This window comes from Salmo salar, chromosome 04, assembly GCF_965601325.2.
Source record: "Salmo salar chromosome 04, fSalSal1, whole genome shotgun sequence".
Classification (NCBI taxonomy): domain Eukaryota; kingdom Metazoa; phylum Chordata; class Actinopteri; order Salmoniformes; family Salmonidae; genus Salmo; species Salmo salar.
In genome coordinates this window covers 48723562-48742833 of record NC_138294.1, presented here as the reverse complement: position 1 = coordinate 48742833, position 19272 = coordinate 48723562, and the positions used below count along the sequence as shown (strand labels likewise).

Sequence of the window (19272 nt, the reverse complement as noted above, 5' to 3'; positions counted from 1 at the left end):
ACGGGGCTTTTGCGGCTATGAATGTATAAAACAGAAAAGTACATGACAGATGGCGTCAATAGACGTAGCATGAACCAACTCCCTGTCTACTGCGTTATCTCCGAGCTCCTCCCTGACGCCAGGCATCGCTTCTGCTCCCCCCAGCCAGTGTCTCTACCTCTTATTCTCCCCATCTCTCTCGCTCCCTCTCTCAGCTAAACAAACACCTCTGTGTTTGCAGATAGGCTGCTTCCTGCTCTTTGCAAACAAACATGATAATTGACTGGCATCTGATTATCACAGTTGTCTCGTGTACCAGTTTGAGGCCTGATTTCCTCGGCGGTTTGGCATTCAAAGTCGAGACGCTGCTGTGGACTGGTGGTTGATTTATTTACTGTAGTAATTCATTAATTGTTTAAGATATCTTGTTGAAACAAGTCTCAGGTTGTAATCCCCATGCGTTTGGGTAGTCGGTATCTTACAGCTTTAGACCAGCAGACATCATTATACCTTATTTTCTTTCACAATAGTTGTCACTCCCATCTGTCCACACCATACGTGGTATTAGCTCCTTCACCATGTGTTATGTTCCTTGTGCAATGCACTGTGTGCGTTCATAGTTTCTTGTCTTTTTTAAGCCAAATGGCTTTTACGTCCACCTGTCCACTGTCAATTTATCCATTTCAGTCTTTGTTTTGTTCCTTTTTGTCCCTCTGTCATCTTCACCCTATAAAACACTCTCTTCCAGGTCTCCGATGTTGTCAGCGTCACTGGACTTAGAGTTGGAGGTGGAGGTGTTGTAGGCGTGCAGGTAGCCATGTGTGAGGGCAGGCGTATGGTCGCTGCCTGTGCTGCTCGCTGAACTGGCTGTTGAGGCACACTGGACCAGCATGCCCTGCACCGACTGGCTCCTCCTGGTCCATATCACACTTAGTCGCTTTGCATATCCGTAGCAGGTTGTCGTGGTGATCTCGCCCACGTCAAAGGAGCAGCTGCGTGTCGGCCCTAGTGGCGGGCGATCTCCTCTCGAGTCCTTCACGCGCTCCGACTCCTCTCCCTGGGCCTCAGAGTCTAGGCTGCATATGGAGCCCACCATTTTGTCCAAGTCTCTCTCCTTCTCCTCAGAGCGGCGCAGCTTGAGCTTGCCTGAGTGTCTCGGGGCCTTGTGAGCTCGGGGATGGGGTAAGGTCTGGGAGGTGTTGGCAGGGGAGTAGTACAGTGTCACTCTCTCACTCTCAAGGGTGAAAGGGGGGAATCCTTTCCCCCTCACGGCCACCTCCAGGCCTGGCTTCTCACCCTTTCCCTCCCCACTGAGCTGATCTGAGTCAAGCTTTGGCTTGGGCAGTTTCCCGGGCTTGTTCTTGGCTTGGGGTTTGGTTTTCAACGGCAGCGGCTTAGCCTGTTGGCCAAGAATGTTGTTGGGCAGAGCCACCATCATCACGCTCCCGTTTCCGTTGGTCTGAGCGTAAACATCCACTCCTTCCTTGGAGGGCAGGAAGTCGTCATGGTGATGAGCAGGGTAGTGGCCCTCGTCTCGGCAGTCTCCACAGACACGGTGCCTTACCATCATCGCCACGGTGAACACCAGCAGTGTTACCACGATGACCCCGCCCACCATGACCGTCAGGGTGCCGCCCAGGAAGTGGGCCTGCAGGGATCGGCACTCTGGGAAGTCCTCCTTGGTGCTGAACTGGGTGCAGCCTAGGACCTTGGTGGTGGCCAGGGTGGACACCCCATCGTCAAAGATGGCCAGGACACACAGGCTGTAGTCTGCTCCAGACACCAGGTTCTTCAGCAGGAAAGAGTTGCTTGTAGGCGGCAGAATTCTAACAGACAGGGAAGGGTGGGGGTGTACAAAAGAAAAGGACATTGAGCCATTTGCTGAGCAGAGAAAGAGGATATCTGAAAGCGGCTTGGAGAGGGAGATAAATCGAATGAAATGCAATAATCTACAGTACAACGCCTAAGCGCTAATGATGATAATGTGCAGCCAGCTAGAGGGAGGAGGCGTCTGATCTGCTCCTTTGTTGTGTAAATGGCCTTAATCAATAATACTCTGCTGTAGAGGGAGAAGGGTAATGGAGACTATGAAGGATATTCAGGGTAACAGGAGGCCCGACTTTACCGGAGTTTATTTCCCCAAACTTTCCCCACCCCTCAGAAACGTGTCATGCCAAGCAATGAGCTAGTCAAGACCAAGGTGATGACACATACTCACACCCCAATGAGCTAAACAATCTACGCCAGGAAGCGGAAGATGCGGCAAACACTTCGCCGTCTTAAATCTTTGACTCCGTCTCCCTACTTTTTTAATCTCACCTGGCTGGCAGTTAACCTTCCTTGAGCCCTTGCTCTACCTCCATTCCTCCACACTATTCTCAAATGATCTCTAGCTTTGGGTTACAAATCACTTTAATACGTTTACTTGTTTACATTCAGACATTGTAATGGAAATTGGAAAGATGGGCTTTACTCGAAACATTAACTCCAAATGTGCAAGCTATTATCTCCATGGGTTTATATTCTGTGAATAACATTTGAATTGTAAGCTCTATTGAAAACCTCTCAAAGGGATATGCTGTTCAAACAAATTAGGGATGCAGTCCCAGGGATGGTAGAACTTAATGTTTGCTGTCATCCCTCTTTTATTTAGCAATGAAGACTACATATGCCTTGGCATATACTAGGCACCGAAATGGTGTATTTGCGTACTTTTACTTTGATCGCGGGAAGGCTTAACAAGCAGTTCACCTGTCCTTTTTGAGTCGTCAGGGAATTATGAGCCGTGAAACGATTATAGAGCCAATTCCCATTGTCCTCTTTGAGAACATGTCTGATACCCATCAGGGGAGAAGGATGAAGTGTTAAATCATCCTGGCTACTTGCTGAAGGGTATGAGGCTGGCCTAACCATCACTTCAATCTGTCTGCGCAGTACCTCGTTATAATGCTCCAATCTGTCTGCTCTGTCTGCACCGCTTACCTGTTCTTATTTTTATTTTCATTTTCTCTCTCTCCCCTCCATTGTCCGTGGTCATACATAGATTCTCGTGCAAGGAGTGTTAGATTTGAACAAAACAACCTGTTTCCTGATGACTTATTCCATGAACATGACAGGCTGGAGATGCAGTTCCCAAGAAAAAGCGGCAAACGGAGAGTGGGTAAACGAGAGCGAGAGCTGGAAATGACGGATTGGGCGGCTTTCTTCCTGTTTTTCATTTTCCTTCTGACAGCATTCCGAGTGTGTGTGTGCGTGTAAGTGTGTTTGTCGACACTATGTCCTGACAAGTCCTTGAGAATCATTCAGTATTTTATATAAAACACTGCATCTCTATTTAGCTACCTCTCCCTACTTCCACAAACTGAAGTGAGTGGGTTCAGTGTTCCCTAGACCCAAACCCCCCCCCCCATCTCCCTATTTATCTCCATTTCAGTCAGCGGAATGGGATGTGACACTGTCCTCAGATCTGCAGCTTGCGCTCTTATAAGGAGTTCATCCTCCTTTTCCCCCGAGTCTTCAGGCTCTCTCCTTCCACTGCCCCATCTCCCTTCCGTTCCCTCTATAAATACCTTGCCCTCTTTCATACTTCTTTTACAGTCCACTATGCCTGCTCTCCTTTGTTTCATGTGTCAGGATGGTGTGTCGTGTTCATCACCCCTGGTCCCTGTGACTCAAGAACACTGAGAACTCTGCTAAATGTAGAACCACAGGGGCGTTTTTGAACACGACAGTGTTACAATAGAGGAGAACATAGGGGTGTTTTTTTATTTTTCATCTAGCCTCATAGATGATCTATTCATGCTTGGCCAATTGGGAACTGGCTCTCAGGTTGTGCACAATTTGCTTTGTTACTGAGAGGAGCTTACCTGTACACCAGGGCGTCGTCTGCAGTGCAGTTGTACTGGATCTGGTACATCCACACCAGGTACGGCCCAGTGGCACGGCCCAGGACCCAGCGAACCTGGGCAGAGGTGGCGGTCACCCCCAGGACCCCCACCAAACGCTCACTGGTACTGGCTTCTCCATCCCCCCTCTCTCCGCTCTCCCCCTCTCCTGTGGCGTTCTTTACAGAACCACCACCACCCTTCCCGTTCCTTCCAGACCCTCCTGTTCTCCCACTGGAAATGTCTGAGGAGCCTGGGTCTCCACGAGAGTTGGTGAGGGGGACAGTGTTGTTGCCGCGGTGAGGGAGGGGGATGATCTTGAGGTCTATCAGGGCTGTAGCCTCCCCGGCAGCGTTGATGGCGATGCAGGTGTAAGCCCCGTCGTCACGCGCCCGCGTCACCAGCACGTCCAGGGTGCCATTGTAGTAGGAGTACACGCGGCTGGAGTTGGCCACGATGCGGTCGTCAGGGGAGATCCAGTGAATGATGGGCTCGGGGTCACCGATGGCACGGCACCTCAGCGTGGCCCTCTGGCCCTCCAGCACCCACAGCTTGTTGGAGTGGCGCGTGATGAGCGGAGGCTCGCAGGTGAACTCCTCCTCTGGGATGGACCAGAAGTAGCGTCCGGCCAGCTGAACGGGGGTGGCACACGTCTCCATGTCGTCGCCGCGGATCAGCCGCCTCAGCCACAGCAGCTCACAGTTACAGTGCAGGGGGTTCCCCCCGAAGCTCAGGCTGATGACAGCGCTGTAGGGCGTGGGGCTGACCACGCCCGTCTGGGAGCGGGAGAACAAGGGGTCGGGGGGCAGCGTCTGCAGCCGGTTGGACGTCATATCCAGGCGGGCCAGCTTGTAGAGTTCGCCGAAGGAGCCCTCAGCGATCTGGTCTATGAGGTTGTGGTCCAGGTTGAGGGTGTGCAGACTGGCCATGTTCTGGATGGCCTCCCAGGGGACCTTCCTCAGGTTGTTGTAGGACAGGTCCAGATCCTCCAGCGTCTGCAGGAAGTCATCGAAGGCCTCGCCGGAGACGTCGGTCAGCTGGTTGTTGTTGATGATGAGGTGCTGTAGGTTGGTCAGGCCGGACAGGTCTCTTGGCCCCACTATGGTCAGCCGGTTGGTGTCCAGGTGGAGTGAGCGCAGGCTCTCCAGGTCAGCGAAGGACAGGGGCCGCAGGGTGTGGATGGTGTTCCTGGACAGAGTCAGTTCCACCAGGCCTGACATGTTGGCAAAGTCCACTCTGCCCACCTCCAGGATGAAGTTATCTGCCAGACGGAGCTCCACGGTGCGCCGGTCAATGTCAGGAGGGACGAACAGCAGGCCCTTGTTGACGCAGAGCGTGCTCAGAGACTCTGAGAGGTTTCGGCACACACAGTGGAAGGGACAGATGGAGACCATGCCCCAGGTCTCTCCAGCGGACACGCCTGGGCCAAGTAGCACAGGGAAGACACAGGAGCCGATCACCACGGCCAGCCAGACTACAATTTGTGGGGTCAGAGGGCAGGCAGGGGGTCTCAGGGAAGCTCTGGTCACCTTTGGCTTGAGTTTAGGAGGGGGTACGGTTCTGTCTGGGTGGACCCCTTTTAGAGAGGAGCGTTGCTTTGAAGGCTTCCAATAGGATTTTGAGTGGTGTGGTGCCAGGTATGGGTGTAGTATTTGTGGGTTGGATTTAGGCATTGTTGTGCTGGTTATTCACCTGTGGAAGTAGAAATGGGACATTGTTAGATCCCTCTTGTTCATTGTTTTTTTGTTTGTTTTTTGGATCCAGTGGCGTTTAGATCTAACAGTGCATTAGAGGTATTGGATTGTGCAAATGGTATTCAGAGTTTTTTTTAGATATTGACAATCCACAAACATGTCGGTCAACACCGCTTTTATAATCTGTGTTGGTATGGTTCAGCTGCTATGTTTGTGTAGGCCTATGTGTGTGTTTTGCAAGTGTAATTTCAGTGAGATATAAGGCTAGATTGAATATGAACCTTCCAAGCCTGGGATGTTTTCCCAGACAAGACACTGTTCAGTGGTTCTGGGATGTGGCCATGTCTACTGAATCACACTGTTACTGGGGCCAAGTGTCCTTTTGTTTGTTCTCACCCTCCACTGCCTACTGTGTTGTCACAAGGGATTGCCCCATTAACCTGATGCATTACTGTGTGTGACGTGTCTGTGTGAAGGTGTGTGTGTGTGTGTGTGTGAACATTAACACGCGTCTTCTATCTAATGAGATGGAATAACAGGGTTAAGAAAAGGCAGGTCCTAAGTGAAGTTGAATAGTGGTTTGTAGTGGGACTGACTCTCCAGGTCATTATGTGCAAATGGACTTTGAATGGAAGCCTAGTCGCTTGAATTGTCTGAGTTACATCACAAGGCTGATGATTGTGATTAATGTGACAGTGTTGTGCTTTTCCACGGCGGCTGCATTTCGCCAGGTTGAGAATATTCAATTTGTGCTCGTTTGAGCCTTATGCAAGGCAGGCGTCTTCTGCTGTCACGCTCACAGTTAGTGTATGCGTTTGAGGAAGAGGAAGAGGGTGAGATGAAGGACCCACAAGGGAAATAATGGATGCAACCTATAAATACTTATGTGGTAGACTGTTTGTCTCGACGCGTGCCTTGCATGGTGTAATGATCTACATAGACGCCTTACCGACAAATGTTGTGGTGTAAGGTGGGGTTGTGGTGGGTGTAAGGTGGGGTTGCGGTGTGTGGGTGTAAGGTGGGGTTGGGTGGTGGGTGTAAGGTGGGGTTGCGGGTGTGTGTGTGTGAAGGTGGGGTTGTGGTGTGTGTGTGTAAGGTGGGGTTGCGGTGTGTGTGTGTGTAAGGTGGGGTTGCGGTGTGTGTGTGTGTAAGGTGGGGTTGTGGTGTGTGTGTAAGGTGGGGTTGTGGTGTGTGTGTGTGTGTGTAAGGTGGGGTTGTGGTGTCTGTGTGTGTGTGTGTGTGTGGTGGGGTTGTGGTGTGTGTGTGTGTGTGTGTGGTGGGGTTGTGGTGTGTGTGTGTGGTGGGGTTGTGGTGTGTGTGTATGTGTGTGTATGGTGGGGTTGTGGTGTGTGTGTGTGTATGGTGGGGTTGTGGTGTGTGTGTGTGTATGGTGGGGTTGTGGTGTGTGTGTGTGTATGGTGGGGTTGTGGTGGGGTTGTGGTGTGTGTGTGTGTGTGTATGGTGGGGTTGTGGTGGGGTTGTGGTGTGTGTGTGTGTGTGTGTGTATGGTGGGGTTGTGGTGTGTGTGTGTGTGTGTGTGTGTATGGTGGGGTTGTGGTGTGTGTGTGTGTGTGTGTATGGTGGGGTTGTGGTGTGTGTGTGGTGTGTGTGTGTGTAAGGTGGGGTGGGGTGTGTGGCGTGTGTGTGTGTAAGGTGGTGGGGTGTGTGGCTGTGTGTGTGTAAGGTGGTGGGGTTGTGGCGTGTGTGTGTGGGTGTTGGTGGCGTGTGTGTGTGTGTGTGTGTAAGGTGGTGGGGTTGTGGCGTGTGTGTGTGTGTAAGGTGGTGGGGTTGTGGCGTGTGTGTGTGTGTAAGGTGGTGGGGTGTGTGGCGTGGTGGTGTGTGTGTGTAAGGTGGTGGGGTTGTGGCGTGTGTGTGTGTGGGGAAGGTGGTGGGGTTGTGGCGTGTGTGTGTGTAAGGTGGTGGGGTTGTGGCGTGTGTGTGTAAGGTGGTGGGGTTGTGGCGTGTGTGTGTAAGGTGAGGTGAGGGGAGGGGAGAGGGAAGCATGGTAACAGGGTTAATTCACCATCGAATTAGCCTAATAAGCATGACGTTATATCCCATACCTTTTTGTCTGAGGTTTTGAATGGATTGCGCATCCCCCCCTTAGTTCACAGTCAGTGACTGAGGCGTGCACGGGATTGGTTTGTCCCCTACAGTAGGTGACTTGTATAGGTGAGTGTGAATGCCCTGTTCTCCCAAGCAGAATCCCTAGGCCCCATTTACATTAGCATTGTTTTAAAGAAAAACAATCTGCTGGCTATAACTGACAGTCTTTTCAATTTGCTTTAAACCCTTGTTATACTGTTGGTTTTGCTGTGTTTTCCTCTCCTGGCTCCATGATTGATGACTAAATGGACCTATTACACCTTTTCCTTGTTGCGTCACCGTCCCTCTGTCCACCTCTCCATATTCACTTTGACTTGAGCTCAGCTCCCAAATCAAAATGCCTATGAGAAATGTGATGCTTGTCAGTTTCTCTGTTTTAGCAGTAAGTCATGAGAACCAGGGGATTATTGTGTGAATAACTCCTGACCATGGGCTGTTCTAAGGCCCGATGCGGAGCTGTTGCTAGGTCAGTCCGTTGTATACCTCCTCCGAATTATGTGCAAGGATTAGCAGAGGGACATGGGCACCGATAATGAATTTACCGCACAATGTGTCTGAACAGACTGCGAGTTAGATGCTATCTCCTTATGATAAACACAGGGGTCTGTTTTACTGCGAAAACAAATGAATATTAACTTACAGAAGTTTTGCTGCTTATGCTGTTCAGGATGCCACATCCATTGATTCGTTCTGATAACTGGAGCGTGAATCAAAATAATCCGATTTAGTTTTTCAAGCATGAGCCCGGAGGTTTTCAGAGACAACAAGCTTATGTTTTCTAGATCAACAACAGATTTGAAATGTGTGAAACATTTCATTCTGCTTCACAGCATTTATCCTCCTGTCTCTTATCTATTCACTAATTGCAGTCTTCAGTCTTCTCCCAGGACAGTATCCAGTCTTCTGTTTACGCTGTAGTTATTGGTATTCAGACCCCTCTTCCTCTGGCTGTGCATCGGTCCTTTGCCGAAGCAGCGAGGCTCTAGAACATCCCCAAGCCTGTGTTATCTCCGTGTTGAACAGCCTTTCGCCCTCTCAAACGTCCAAACCCCCCCCCCCCCCCCCTCCTCTCTAACCCCCTTTCTCCTCCTAAATAGGCAGTTCAGTTTCCCCACTCTGTGGGAAGGTTAATGATGCTTTCTCACTCTCTGGTTCCTTCCGTCACGCTGCCTGTTTTGTGTTAGTCCTTCAGCCCAGGGAAAGGAGCGGTGCTGTAGAAGTAGAAGGCTCTCAACCATAGATGTCAACGACCTATAACGATTGCAGGGTTCACCTCTGTGGTCGACGCGCTTTTTCACAACTCAATCAATGGCTTGTTTTGACGTTATTTTCCCCTGCCGTCCTGTGCTGTACTAGTCTGTGATTTGTGGATTTCGCTGCAGCGAACCTGTGTGTGTGTGATCGAGAGAGAGACTGCAATGTGTGTGCCTCTGAGAGAGGACAGCGGGAGGGGAGAGTGTGAGAGGGAGGGGGGAGTGAGAGAGAGCCTGAAGCAGTCCTGGCTTTCGATAGAAGGGGGGGAAAGATGGAATTGGAATGGCTCGGAGAAAATGCAGAAAATGACCGTAGAAGAAATGAATCAAAATGAAGAGGGTGTAGGAGGAGGTAAAGCCAGCAGTTTCACCTCCCCCTTACCATTTATTAGCCAAACAGTTGGGGCCAAAGTAAGAGACGGCTTCATTACTGCTTGGATGAAAGCAGTCTGCATTCTATTTACACAAGCCCTTAGAAGATGCAGACTGGTCAGCTGGTTAGCATTTGGTGGTTTCCTATCTGCATTGCCTGTAGAACACTGTTCAAGTGAGAAACATTATGGAGACACACTGTACAGTAGCCTAATCAGGCTTTATGCTGAGGTTTCTGAAATGGGGTATTGCAGTGATGGTACTCGTTGGTTACCATCAAAAGGCCTGTTTGTTAAACCAACAATTCTATGTTTAAGTCATTACATAAATGTTTGCGCTATAATTTGTTGTTTACCTTGAATTATATTATGAGGAAACCTGTTGTTATTCTTAGATTGAAACATTTTCTTGACATGGCCAAATCACTCTAATTTGGCACACAGGAACTAGAGGTCATGAATAAATTGGTAAAAGATAATGGCACTGATTGGCCTATAGGTGTCGATGTTATAGGCAGTCTCACATTCACCCTCATAGCCGCTGCCCCGTTTGACTTAGAGACTTGAAACTTTCTAAGTAGGCATCTTTCCTCATGCTGAACAAATTTGCCTCAAGGACTGTCAGGATAGATTTTCCTCCATCTTGGAATTTTGGGAAAATCTTTGGAACTTGTCATGAACCATGAGTCAAAATGTATGTAGGCCCATAGTACACCTCTTTGTTTGAGCTAAGGGATTGGTTAAGAGATGGCTGTTATTATTGACAAATCAGGTAATCAGATTTTACATGTCCATTTTAAATCCTTTGTGAATCTACTCCACAATGGCCTATCAACTTGAAATTTGAAATTTGTTTAGGGTCATCACGACATTACCATGATGAATCATGTTAAGTGGTCCCATGTGGCTCAGTTGGTAGAGCATGGTGTTTGCAACGCCAGGGTTGTGGGTTCGATTCCCACGGGGGACCAGTACGGAGAGGCAAAAAAAGAAAAAATGTATGAAATGTATGCATTCACTACTGTAAGTCGCTCTGGATAAGAGCGTCTGCTAAATGACTTAAATGTAAGTTTGTGTGAGGAATGCGGTTGTGAGAGGAAGCCCAGTGGCTGGAAGTGGGAGAAGATGGATCGAGATGGGTTTTGGTCGATATTCTGAAAATATACAGTACCAGTCAAGAGTTTTGGACGCACCTACAGTGGTTCCTCCTTTAAAAGTTGTGAACTTACACCGCGGGACTTAGAGGTACCCAGCGTCACGACTGCATTGCTCCAGACCACCACAAGGGGGAGTTAGAGCACCCATTATGCATTTGGGTCCCAAGGTTTTTATATGACCAATCCTATCGAGTGGTTCCAATGACAAATTTGACGCGAGCCACCCATCCCTGGTGACTTTCTTCAGCAAAGATGGCTGACAAAACATTACAGGGGAAGCAAATGTAAGTAGTTATAACGAGTCAAGCAGAAAATGTACAATTGAAAGGAATGTTGGCTAATGTAGAGACAAATGATTGCATATTTTTTTTGTCATGAAGTTAATTTACTAACATCGCTATTTAGCAAGTTAGCTGACTACCTAACATTAGCCAGCTGGCTAGCTAGTGGTATGACATGAGTATGAATTTATAACTTGTGTTGTTTTAATGTTTTAGGGACTCCTGAGAGAACCAGCAAACCAGGCTGTCGTCTTGTGAAACAGTGGATATAAAGAATCTAGCTTTTTAAAGCATTTACTGCAAATTGAATGTACAATTGTGTTAGCTTGCCTTGCTTATATTTGCCATGCAATACAGCTGAAGTAACATAGCTAGCTAACTATTTATTTGCTTATTGTGTAGTGGAGGATAATAAATAACTGTATGCCTATGGATGTGTAGGCTACATACTCTGTAGCTAGCTATTTATGAACCGACCGTCACGTTGTACAGTGCCATATTTTCCGTTCCATCCGAACAGAAACCCAGAGGGGTTTTTGTTTTTCATGGAATAGAAACACCATAATATTAATAATTAAGCAGGTACCAGTCAAAGTTTGGACACACCTACTCATTCCAGGATTTTTATTTTTACTATTTTCTACATTGTATAATTATAGTGAAGACGTCACAACTAACACATATGGAATTATTACATTTACATTTTAGTCATTTAGCAGACGCTCTTATCCAGAGCGACTTACAGTAGGGAATGCATACATTTCATTTTTTTTTTCTTCCCCGTACTGAATTATGAAACATAGACCAACAGTTTACATGTTGCGTTTTATATTTTTGTTCACTGTACATCAGCTGGTGAGCTACGGGGGAGCAAGCGATGAGTGTGGGCAGACAGGCTCAGCTCCGGCTCTGATTATAAACATCTTAATTCTTGGCTAATATGTTGGCATGCATAGCCTTTTTTTTTTTACCAATTCTGTTAGTTATTAAAAGAGGAATTTTGATATTACCGTTATCAACACACTTGTCACTCCCGTTTAACAACTCTAAATTGCTTTGGCACAGTAGGCTTAATGTTGCATAAAACTTTGAAAGATCTTTTTCATCGGACACAATCAAAGTTAACATTCAGTACCAGTCAAAAGTTTGGACACACCTAGTCATTCAAGAGTTTTTCTACATTATAGAATAATAGTGAAGACATCAAAACTATGAAATAACACACATGGAATCATGTAATAACCAAAAGTGTTAAGCAAATCAAAATATATTTTATATTTGAGATTTTTCAAAGTAGCTACACTTTGCCTTGATGACAGCTTTGCACACTCTTGGCATTCTCTCAACCGGCTTCACCTGGAATGCTTTTCCAACAGTCTTAAAGGAGTTCCCACGTATGCTGAGCACTTGTTGGCTGTTTTTCCTTCACTCTGCGGTCCAACTCATCCCCAACCATCTCAATTGGGTTGAGGTCGGGTGATTGTGGAGGCCAGGTCATCTGATGCAGCACTCCATCACTCTCCTTCTTGGTCAAATAGCCCTTACACAGCCTGGAGGTGTGTTGGGTGATTGTCCTGTTGAAAAACAAATGATAGTCCCACTAAGGGCAAACCAGATGGGATGGTGTATTGCTACAGAATGCTGTGGTAGCCATGCTGGTTAAGTGTGCCTTGAATTCTAAATAAATCACAGACAGTGTCACCAGCAAAGCACCCCCACACCATCACATGACCACCTCCAAGTTCCACGGTGGGCACCACACATGCAGCGATCATCCGTTCACCTGTCAATTAATCAATCAAATGTATTTATAAAGCCATTTTTACATCTCAGGCCCGTGGATCAGGTACAGGTCCCCCCTAGCCCCAGCCTCTCCAGTCTATGAGCACAGCCCTCTCCAACCATTGGGCCCATTTACGCTGGGTACAGCTTAATGATTAAGATCAATTCAAATTTATTTATGAAGCCCTTCTTACATCAGCTGATATCTCAAAGTGCTGTACAGAAACCCAGCCTAAAACCCCAAACTGCAAGCAATGCAGATGTAGAAGCGCAGTGGCTAGGAAAAACTCCCTAGAAAGGCCAGAACCTAGGAAGAAACCAAGAGAGGAACCAGGCTCTGAGGGGTGGCCAGTCCTCTTCTGGCTGTGCCGGGTGGAGATTATAACAGAACATGGCCAAGATGTTCAAATGTTCATAGATGACGAGCAGGGTCAGATAATAATCACAGTGGTTGTAGAGGGTGCAACAGGTCAGCACCTCAGGAGTGAATGTCAGTTGGCTTTTCATAGCCAATCATTCAGAGTTGGAGAGAGCAGGTGCGGTAGAGAGAGTCCAAAACAGCAGGTCCGGGACAAGGTAGCACGGTCAGGGTTCCATAGCCGCAGGCAGAACAGTTGAAACTGGAGCAGCAGCATGACCAGGTTGACTGGGCACAGCTAGGAGTCATCAGGCCAGGTAGTCCTGAGGCATAGTCCTAGGGCTCAGATTCTCAGATAGAGAGACAGACTGCGGTTGGAACCAAAAATCTCCCATTTGGATTCATCATACCAAAGGACAGATTACCACCGGTCAAATGTCCATTGCTCCTGTTTCTTGGCCCAAGCAAGTCTCTTCTAATTGGTGTCATTTAGTAGTGGTTTCTTTGCAGCAATCGACCATGAAGGCCTGATCCAAGCAGTCTCCTCTGAACAGTTGATGTTGATATGTGTCTGTTACTTGATCTCTGAAGAATTTATTATGGCTGCCATTTCTGAGTTTGTCAACTCTAATGAACTTATCTTCTGCAGCAGAGGTATCTCTGGGTCTTCCTTTCCTGTGGCGGTCCTCATGAGAGCCAGTTTCATCATAGCACTTGATGGTTTTTGCGACTGCACTTGAAGAAACTTTCAAAGTTCCTGACATTTTCCGGATTGACTGACCTCCATGTCTTAAAGTAATGATGGACTGTCGTTTCTCTTTGCTTCTTTGAGCTGTTCTTGACATGATATGCACTTGTTCTTTTACCAAATAGGGATGTCTTCTGTATACCACCCTTACCTTGACACAACACAACTGATTGGCTCAAACGCATTAACCTCTCTAGGGTAGGTGGCACCAAATCGTCCCACCTACGTAACAGCCAGTGTAATCCCGTGGCGCGTTATTCAAAAACCTCAAAAATGCAAAAACTTCAATTTTTCAAACATATGACTATTTTACACCATTTTAAAGACAAGACTCTCGTTAATCTAACCACACTGTCCGATTTCAAAAAGGCTTTACAACGAAAGCAAAACATTAGATTATGTCAGCAGAGTACCCAGCCAGAACTAATCAGACACCCATTTTTCAAGCTAGCATATAATGTCACATAAACCCAAACCACAGCTAAATGCAGCACTAACCTTTTGATGATCTTCATCAGATGACAACCCTAGGACATTATGTTATACAATACATGCATGTTTTGTTCAATCAAGTTCATATTTATATCAAAAACCAGCTTTTTACATTAGCATGTGACTAGCATGTGACTAGCATTCCCACCGAACACTGCCGGTGAATTTACTAAATTACTCACGATAAACGTTCACAAAAAGCATAACAATTATTTTAAGAATTATAGATACAGAACTCCTCTATGCACTCGATATGTCCGATTTTAAAATAGCTTTTCGGTGAAAGCACATTTTGCAATATTCTCAGTAGATAGCCCGGCATCACAGGGCTAGCTATTTAGACACCCAGCAAGTTTAGCACTCACCAAAGTCAGATTTACTATAAGAAAAATGTTATTACCTTTGCTGTCTTCGTCAGAATGCACTCCCAGGACTTCTACTTCAATAACAAATGTTGGTTTGGTTCAAAATAATCCATAGTTATATCCAAACAGCGGCGTTTTGTTCGTGCGTTCAAGACACTATCCGAAAGGGTAAATAAGGGTGACGAGCATGGCGCAATTTGTGACAAAAAAATTCTAAATATTCCATTACCGTACTTCGAAGCATGTCAACCGCTGTTTAAAATCAATTTTTATGCCATTTTTCTCATAAAAAGGCGATAATATTCCGACCGGGAATCTGCGTTTAGGTAAACAGACGAAAGAAAATAAAGCATTCGGTCGACTCGGGCACACGCCTAAGCCCATAGTACTCTGATCGGCCACTTGCCAAAAGCGATAATGTGTTTCAGCCAGAGGCTGCCTCGATATCGTTCAGCTTTTTCCCGGGCTCTGAGAGCCTATGGGAGCCGTAGGAAGTGTCACGTTATTGCAAAGATCCTCAGTCTTCAATAAAAAGAGTCAAGATGAAACACAACTTGTCAGACAGGCCACTTCCTGCATGGAATCTTCTCAGGTTTTGGCCTGCCATTTGAGTTCTGTTATACTCACAGACACCATTCAAACAGTTTTAGAAACTTTAGGGTGTTTTCTATCCAAAGCCAATACATATATGCATATTCTAGTTACTGGGCAGGAGTAGTAACCAGATTAAATCGGGTACGTTTTTTTATCCGGCCGTGTCAATACTGCCCCCTAGCCCTAACAGGTTAAGAAGGAAAGAAATTCCACAAATTAACTTTTAACCTCTCTGGGGTATGTGGGACGCTAGTGTCCCACCTGCGGGACACACTATTCAACAGCCAGTGAAATAGCAGGGCGGCAAATTCAAAACAACACAAATCTCATAATTACAATTTCTCAAACATACAACTATTATATCCCATTTTAAAGATACACTTCTCGTTAATCCAACCACATTGTCCGATTTCAAAAAGGCTTTACGGCGAAAGCATAACATTAGATTATGTTAGGACAGCGCCTAGACAAGGAAAAACCACACAGCCATTTTCCAAGCAAGGAGAGGCATCACAAAAACCAGAAATACAGCTAAAATGAATCACTAACCTTTGATGATCTTCATCAGATGGCACTCATAGGACTTCATGTTACACAATACATGTATGTTTTGCTCGATAAAGTTCATATTTATATTAAATATATATATATTTTACATTGGCGTGTAATGTTCAGAAATGTTTTGCCTCCCAAAACTTCCGGTGAATGAGCACATCAATTTACAGAAATACTCATCATAAACATTGAAAAAAATATTCAACAGTTATTCAAAGAATTATAGATAAACTTCTCTTTAATGCAACCGCTGTGTCAGATTTCCAAAAAGCTTTACGGCAAAACCAATTTTTGCACTAATCTGAGTACAGCACTCGGATATCAAAACAAGCCATACAGATACCCGCCATTTTGGAGTCAACAGAAGTCAGAAATAACATTATAAATATTCACTTACCTTTGATGTTCATCGGAATGCACTCCCAGGAATCCCAGTTCCAGAATAAATGTTTGTTTTGTTCGATAAAGTCCATTTATGTCCAAATACCTCCTTTTTGTTTGTGCGTTTAGTCCACTACTCCAAATGCAGGAAGCGCACGCAAAATGTCACAACGAAAAGTCAAAAGTTATATTTACGTTCGTAGAAACATGTCAAATGATGTATAACGTCAATCTTTGGGATGTTTTTATCATAAATCATCAGTAATATTCCAACCGGACGATTCCAATGTCTTCAAAAAAGAAAAGGAACACAGCTCGCTCTCGCGTGATAGCGCACCACTGAGCTCATGTCATTTTCTCAGTCATCTACTTCCAGGAGCTCTTATTCTCTCCCTATTCACAGTAGAAGCATGAAACAACGTTCTAAAGACTGTTGACATCTAGTGGAAGCCTTAGGAAGTGCAAAATGAACCCTAAGTCACTGTATACTGTATAGGCAATCACTTGAAAAACTACAAACCTCAGATTTCCACACTTCCTGGTTGGATTTTTCTCCGGTTTTTGCCTGCCATATGAGTTCTGTTATACTCACAGACATCATTCAAACAGTTTTAGAAACTTCAGCGTTTTCTATACAAATCTACTAATAATATGCATATCCTACCTTCTGAGCCTGAGTAGCAGGCAGTTTACTACAGGCGCGCCTTTCATCCGGACGTCAAAATACTGCCCCCTACCCTAGAGAAGTTAACAAGGCACACCTTTTAATTGAGATACATTCCAGGTGACTACCTCATGAAGCTGGTTGAGAGAATGCCAATAGTGTGCAAAGCTGTCAAGGCAAAGGGTGGCTATTTTGAAGAATCTCAAATATATTTTGATTTGTTAAACATTTTTGGGGGTTGCTACATGATTGTGTTATTTCATAGTTTTGATGTCTTCACTTTTATTCTACAATATAGAATATAGTAAAAATTAAGAAAAACCCTTGAATGAGTAGGTGTTCTAAACCTTTTGACCGGTAGTGTACATATAGGTAGGTGCAAAGTGACTAACAGGATAGATGGTGTTGAGAAATAATTGTTTTTGCATCCAAATATGGCGGCACTGTACCTTAGTCACTGTCACCCTGTGAACCCCGTTCATTGCTGCTCACCACTATTTATTATTATTAATATTGTTATTTTTGTTTGCTTACATTGGTGTTTTCAATAAGCCACTAGGCTGTAAATAGGCGCTAAGTGCAATGGTCAGGTCAATCTGAGGAAGATGTCAGCATGACGACGAAACATCAGTCAGCTGTACTCATCTTGAACAATGGATTAAAGTGAGCTAAAATACATCTCTGCCTTTTTTTGTTGATTGCTCAAACTACTTTCTGCCTTAAATGAGTCCTTTCTGAAGTTTTTCTTGGTAAGCCATTCTCCTCTTATCAATTATTCAACATTTTGATTAATTTGTATTAAAAGTCATTATCAATTATTTAACAAGTTGATCACAATGTTCCTCAATGCGCCTTGAATGTTAGGTTGTGGTCGAGGGGATGGGGAGTATCTGATTTTTCAGCATTTTTTGGAGCGAATAATGAAGATTGTAATTCTTGCTTGTTTTCCATGCAGTGGTCTGGGCCTGTACGGTATGGCATTCGAAAGAATCAGTACGGATGATAAAGACGAACACAGAGGACTACTGTAGGATTCTCAACCCAAACAGAAGAGATTAAGGTTAATACAGGTTAACACCAGCGCTATAGCTGAATCTGACAGCATGGCTTTTTACCCTGAGTTTGAGGGAATGTGACAAAGGAGAGGAGGGGAGGCTTAGCCCCATCTTCCTCCTCCTCCCAATGGTTCTTCTCATCCTTGTTTGTATTCTACTCTGGGCTAGTTGTGGGTTTTTAGGTGAGGAGGGGAGTGACTCAACCTCAGCCAGACATACACTAGGGATATATATAGAGAACTTGGTACAGTGTAACACGCACCCTACAGTGAAACTGTTGTATGCGTCAAACCAATGAGAGCTTGGTCATGCTGGCCTCCTGACACAAACATAATGGTTATTTAGTCTACTGATTTTCTTAGTCGTTTCTTATTTACTCTGGTGTGTATGAGGACGTGACATGGATCTTTCACCACATAGACTTAACTCTCATTTTGACTATTGTGTATAATTTAGATGAAAAATGTGTGAATCTAATCTAGCTGCAGGAAATTTGTGGCATGATTTACCTGGTGAAGCTGCAGAGGGAAATTGATTTTGCTTCAATCCATAGTTATTCAGTCTGGACAATGGAGGATGGACGGCCTATGGCAGAGGATCTTTTCTAGACCATGGACAGCAGTGCTTGGCACTCTGAACCTTACAGAACAGTACTGTCAGAGTGCAGAAAATACCCACTGGGGCTGGCAATCTTCACAGCACTGTCAGAACTTTTGCCAGTTGACAAATTGGTGAATATTTTTGAGGCAAACTGACCAGATTTTTTTTTTTTTTTTTTTGCCTTTTCTCTTAATCATGACTGGCTAATTTGGAAGCGGTTTCATGGATGCGTAATTGATCACTCGGTCCAAAGGAGGCCTTGAAGCGTTTCCCAGATGCATTGTCCTCAAAGGTTGTTTTTTTTTCTCTCTTCCCGCCCACTTGAAGCAGTCATTCTGAAAATGTAATATAAATTAAACTAGGTTTGTTCTTGATGGTTTCCCAAGTTATTAACAGCAAGACTCACAAAACAATTAGTAGAGAGCAGGGAGTGTCAGGGCACAAGCTACATCTCATATTCTTACATAACTAGAGAACAAGAACGATCCCATTTTGTATGTTTTATTTACATCAACATTGAATAGCAAATTTAATGAATTGCAGCATACTGTAATCATAACCATTATACTGATGCAACCATTATGGACTAATTTTGCTTTTCTCAAAGTTTACAAACTTTATTTGGTTTTTGAACCAATATTTTCAATGCAGACTTGCTCATACAGTGCATTCGGGAAAGTGTTCAGACCCCTTGACTTTTTCCATGTTTTGTTATGTTACAGCCTTAATCTAAAATGGAGTCAGTAAAAATGTTTCATCAATCTACCCACAATACCACATAATGACAAAGTGAAAACAACAGGTTTTTAGAAATGTTTGCTAATGTATTAAAAATAAACATACCTTATTTATATAAGTATTCAGACCCTTTGCTATCAGACTCAATTGAGCTCAGGTGCATCCTGTTTCCATTGATCATCCTTGATGTTTCTACAACTTGATTGGAATCCACC

At 45.2% G+C, this 19272-nt stretch overlaps 2 protein-coding genes across 2 annotated transcripts in view; one reads left to right on the top strand and one right to left on the bottom strand.

Annotated features, from left to right (window-relative positions):
* LOC106603157 (pyruvate carboxylase, mitochondrial) overlaps nt 1-19272 on the top strand; it is a 95343-nt gene that overhangs the window by 48296 nt on the left and 27775 nt on the right. The gene's annotated exons all lie outside the window — the stretch shown is intronic.
* LOC106603159 (leucine-rich repeat and fibronectin type-III domain-containing protein 4) lies at nt 351-9303 on the bottom strand. The gene is made up of 3 exons (XM_014196467.3): nt 8304-9303; nt 3846-5555; nt 351-1805 (listed from the first exon to the last, which is right to left on the bottom strand). Exons 2-3 carry the CDS (start codon nt 5534-5536, stop codon nt 707-709), a joined length of 2790 nt encoding a protein of 929 aa, XP_014051942.3. The 5' UTR covers nt 5537-5555; nt 8304-9303; the 3' UTR covers nt 351-706.